Here is a 4,258-nt window from a genome sequence, read left to right as displayed (position 1 = left end):
AATCTACATGTTTGATGACAAAAGTACAACAGTTGTTAATTTTAATATATGAAACGTACCTGCGGACCTGCGGACACTACAAATAGTGCAAAAAAAAAGATACTTATTCCACAACTATAAAAAAATAGTTAATATTACAACACGTTAATAAACGACTTTTAAAAATTTAGAAACTCCATGTACTTTGCATGATAGAAGAGTGGCCAGTAAGCATTCTATAATCTACATCACCTAAACTGATAGTTCTAAAATGACATCCATATGAATTGATTAAAAATAAAAAGTGAAAAATGCATAGGTAAAAAAATAATTTGTAAAATATTAGTTAATAAGTTCGCCGCCACTGGATACTTGTTGTCCGAGCGCTAAATTGGTTTAGCAAACGCAGTGGTTTATCGGTCGGTGGTATATGGTCGCATTGCTAAGTGGTTTAGCAAACGCGACTTTCCGCAGCGTGCACCCCACTCCTATTTTTTTCATCTATATACGTTAGTATATGAAGAGTCCACGGAAGAAAGGCGAAATGTCACATTTTTATTATTTTTGAGCTAAACATGGCAACGTGTAGGTTATTAGTAGTATATTTTTATGCCGTGGTCAAAAAGGGAAGAAACGCGAAGCCTCACAGCTTAAACTGTGTGTGAAAATATCCCTACAACGAAGAAACGCGAAAGGTCCATGCGAAAAGTCGAGAAAGGTGAAATGTCCACATCGTCAACATACTGCGTGCAGCTGTAAACGTTTAGTTTACGATTGACGTTTGGGAAGTTAAGTGCGTTGTTTCTTAAAAAAGACCTACAAACACGTTGTAAATAATGTCAGACAGTACAGACAGTGACAGTGGTGATTTGAATACTCGTCAAAGAACAGCTAAGAAAAAGAAAATAACAGGCCGAACCAGTGAAGTAATGAAGCGAATGAGACAACAGAGTCACGAAACAGGTGAGAATTGCCATTGCAAAAGATTAAAGTGTTTTTCCGTCGTAAATGAGGAAAACCGCTCAAATATTGTTAGACAATTCAACGCTATGGTTTATAACGAGCAAAATAATTACTTGGCAGGACTTATTATTTTAGTGCCCGTGAAACGACGAAGACCTGCAAATGAAGCTACAGCTAAATTGCACGATGCTTCATACGCTTTTAGAGTAAGAACAGTGACTGAAAATGAAACTACTGACATTCCAGTTTGCATTCATGGAATCGGTCGAAAGAGACTTGAAAATATTCAAAAAAGTTTGAAAGCTTCGGGAAGTGCGCCAATAGACAAGCGGGGAAAAAATAAGAAAAAACATGCATTGTCGCAGGAGAGATTAAATGAAGTTCTCGAACATATAAGAAGTTTTAAAGGAAGAGAAAGCCATTACAGTAGAAAAAAAACAGAGGAAGTCTACCTTCCCGAAGAATTAAATATTAAAAAAATGTATAATATCTACAAGGCCACCAATCCTTCTGCTGTCTCATACGAAACATATCGCAACATTTTTAATAAACATTTTAACATCAGTTTCGGTTATCCGCGTTCCGATACCTGCAGTACCTGCGACAACTTCACAGCTGAGGTAAAGGTTCTTCAGACGAAGCTGAATGTAGGTCTTGATGCATCTTCCCAAATAGACATTGAGGATAAGATCAAAAAACTTACTACGGAGAACCAATTACACAAAGCTAAAGCTGAGGTATTCTATGAAAGAAAGAGGAAAGCTCGAAAAACAGCTATGAAGAATGTTGAAATTGAAGCTGTCGCCATGGACTTCCAAAAAAATTTACCGATTCCTAATTTTCCGACTAATGATGTGTATTATAAGAGACAGCTCACTCTGAACTCATTTAATATTCATGTATTGTCTACAGGAAGTGCGACATTTTACGCTTATCCCGAAACCATAGGTGGCAAGGGCTCAAATGAAGTCGTATCATTTCTTCATCATTTTATCTTTGTTCAGCTTGATGCAAGAGTACGTCACCTCCACATATTTTGCGATTCATGTGGAGGTCAAAACAAAAACTTTACCGTGTTCCGCTATCTTCATTATGTCGTTCATGTTACGAAGAGACTAGACAGTATTGTTGTAACGTTTCCAATCAGAGGGCACTCCTATATGGAGTGCGATCGAGATATGGGCGTGATTAACCAAAAAATTAGAGTTGAGCTCCCGGAAGACTGGTACAGGGAAATTAGATCATGCAGAATTAAACCTAATCCTTTCAATGTCCTGGAAGTTGACCAATCACTTATACGAAACTGGTCTCAACTGTTGGACACCATGTACGTGAAAAAACCGCCATATAAATCACGACCAATCCGGGAGTTAAGAATATCAAATTGCCATCCACGACTTTTGGAACACAGAGATGCCTATAATGGACACTGGATCATCGATTATCAGGCCACGCATTGCGACATCTGAGCTGCAGCTTCCAATGAGAGAGTTTATTTTACCACCAAAGTTATACACCGGTAAGTTTGCTTTACAACTCAACATTTTTTGTTTTTTATGCAGTATTTCTTTTGCAGATCCAATAAAAATAACGCAGGAAAAATTCAAAGATTTGCTTCATCTGAGCCAGTTCTGCACCTCTGAAAATGCCAGGTCGTTTTACAAAGGCTTACCTCATAACTCCCAATCAAAAAAGACAAGAAAAAGATAAGGGCAATTTTTCATTATCTAAAAATACGACAGTTCGCATTTTTCGCCGTTTTTTTTATAAATATAGGACATTTCGCTTTTTAAATATAGGACATTTCGCTTTTTTCCCGTGTTACGAATGTTTTTTATTTTTAATAAAGCATTTTTTTAATCCCGTATTTTTTTTTAAATCTGATGTCCATCAAATATGATGCAAAACAGTACATAGAATAAGCCAGTACAAATAAATCCAAAAATTTTCAAATTATACTATGCTAGTAAGTGCTCTAAAGTTTAAATTTTGATTTTCTCAAAACAGTGTTTGATGGATATTTCGCCTTTCTTCCGTGGACTCTTCATATATTAATGTCTTTGCCCTCTTAGGATCCCAGGCTGAAAACAGAAGGGTTCTCTCGCAACTTGAAGTGACCGTTAGAACCCTTAACCCAATTAGTTGACTACTTGGTCCTTTGGTCACATCGGACAAGAACACCTTGCGTGTCTCCTTTACGGTGTAGCTGAAGGGCTGAACCACACTCACCTTCCCGAACTTTCATGCATACGTCGGCGATTAAGGCAGTATTGGCCCTTTTAACCTGGGGGTAAGATTGACCCCGCTTTATACCTTATTTACATTATTTTCTTACAATAAACGAGGCTTACCTGTGACCTGAGTTGTTTCTCTACCATCCCTCACTACGCACCCCTAAACGTGACTATATTGCTCAATGGAGCTCAATAAGCAATAGAACGTTTAACAAAGTATATTAAATTAGGAACATACAATAAACTATTCATTTAAAAATTACATGAATTACAATGAAATACACAATTATTATAATAAATGCTTTTGGTATTCCCTTGCGTGGAAGTCGATGCATCTGTTATAATAGAATTATATATTTGATAACGATATTTGAGTGGTTTACTGTTTCGCATTTTTTGGATCATCGTGACATGACGGTCTTCATCGAGATAGGGGCTTATAGACTTAGAACTTTTATGTCCAGTAACTTTTATTAGTTGCTGCTCAGCAGCTCCATTTTTGGCTAAATTTTAAACAGCTGTGGTTCGCAACGAGTTGTTGGTCAATTTAGCATCTTTTTTAGTTAAACCTATCTTATCTGCTTGAGATTTTGTCCACTTAGCTACAGTGTTTCTTCCAGTGGGTATATTTTTATACCACTTCCTGTTCATTGCCCATGTTGGATTTACAGTAAGAAAGAAACGGTCAGTCATTATACCTTTGCGTTTTTCCAAAAACTTTTTATATAATCGGATTGGGCACATGTCTGGATTTACCTTTTTGATTATTAGCCACTTCGACGATGCGCATGGTCCTTCTCCCTGAGTAGTCTTGGTGAATACTGGATTATATTCAATTCTTTCGGTTTTTTCACCCGAGTTGTTAGTCCCTTCAGCAAAATAACTTAACAAATATTTGGAACCTTCTCCTCCTCGCCATACCAATTCAAACGAAAATACCAAAAACGTCTTTTTTTGTAAACCTTCTGGCGTATCTTCATCGCAGCTGCGCACTAATTTTGTAATTTTTTTATATTTTAAAGCCACTGCACTAACTTTTCTTTATTCTTGTGATTCCGGTAGTTGTTTTCGCTTCGCATTTT

At 36.8% G+C, this 4,258-nt stretch overlaps 1 protein-coding gene across 1 annotated transcript; it reads left to right on the top strand.

Annotated features, from left to right (window-relative positions):
* The first annotated feature begins 306 nt into the window (after positions 1 to 306).
* On the top strand, positions 307 to 3,268 carry LOC145738141 (uncharacterized). The gene is given in 3 exon segments (XM_081993006.1): positions 307 to 2,374; positions 2,376 to 2,461; positions 2,519 to 3,268. Coding segments are annotated over 3 exon segments (1,779 nt in total). The 5' UTR covers positions 307 to 815; the 3' UTR covers positions 2,653 to 3,268.
* Positions 3,269 to 4,258: the final 990 nt, after the last annotated feature.

Source organism: Ips typographus, linkage group LG15, assembly GCF_016097725.1.
Source record: "Ips typographus isolate SLU linkage group LG15, UJ_Ityp_2.0, whole genome shotgun sequence".
In the NCBI taxonomy this organism is placed as follows: Eukaryota; Metazoa; Arthropoda; class Insecta; order Coleoptera; family Curculionidae; genus Ips; species Ips typographus.
The sequence above is the reverse complement of the archived record's forward strand: the minus strand, read 5'-3'. Positions and strand labels throughout refer to the sequence as shown.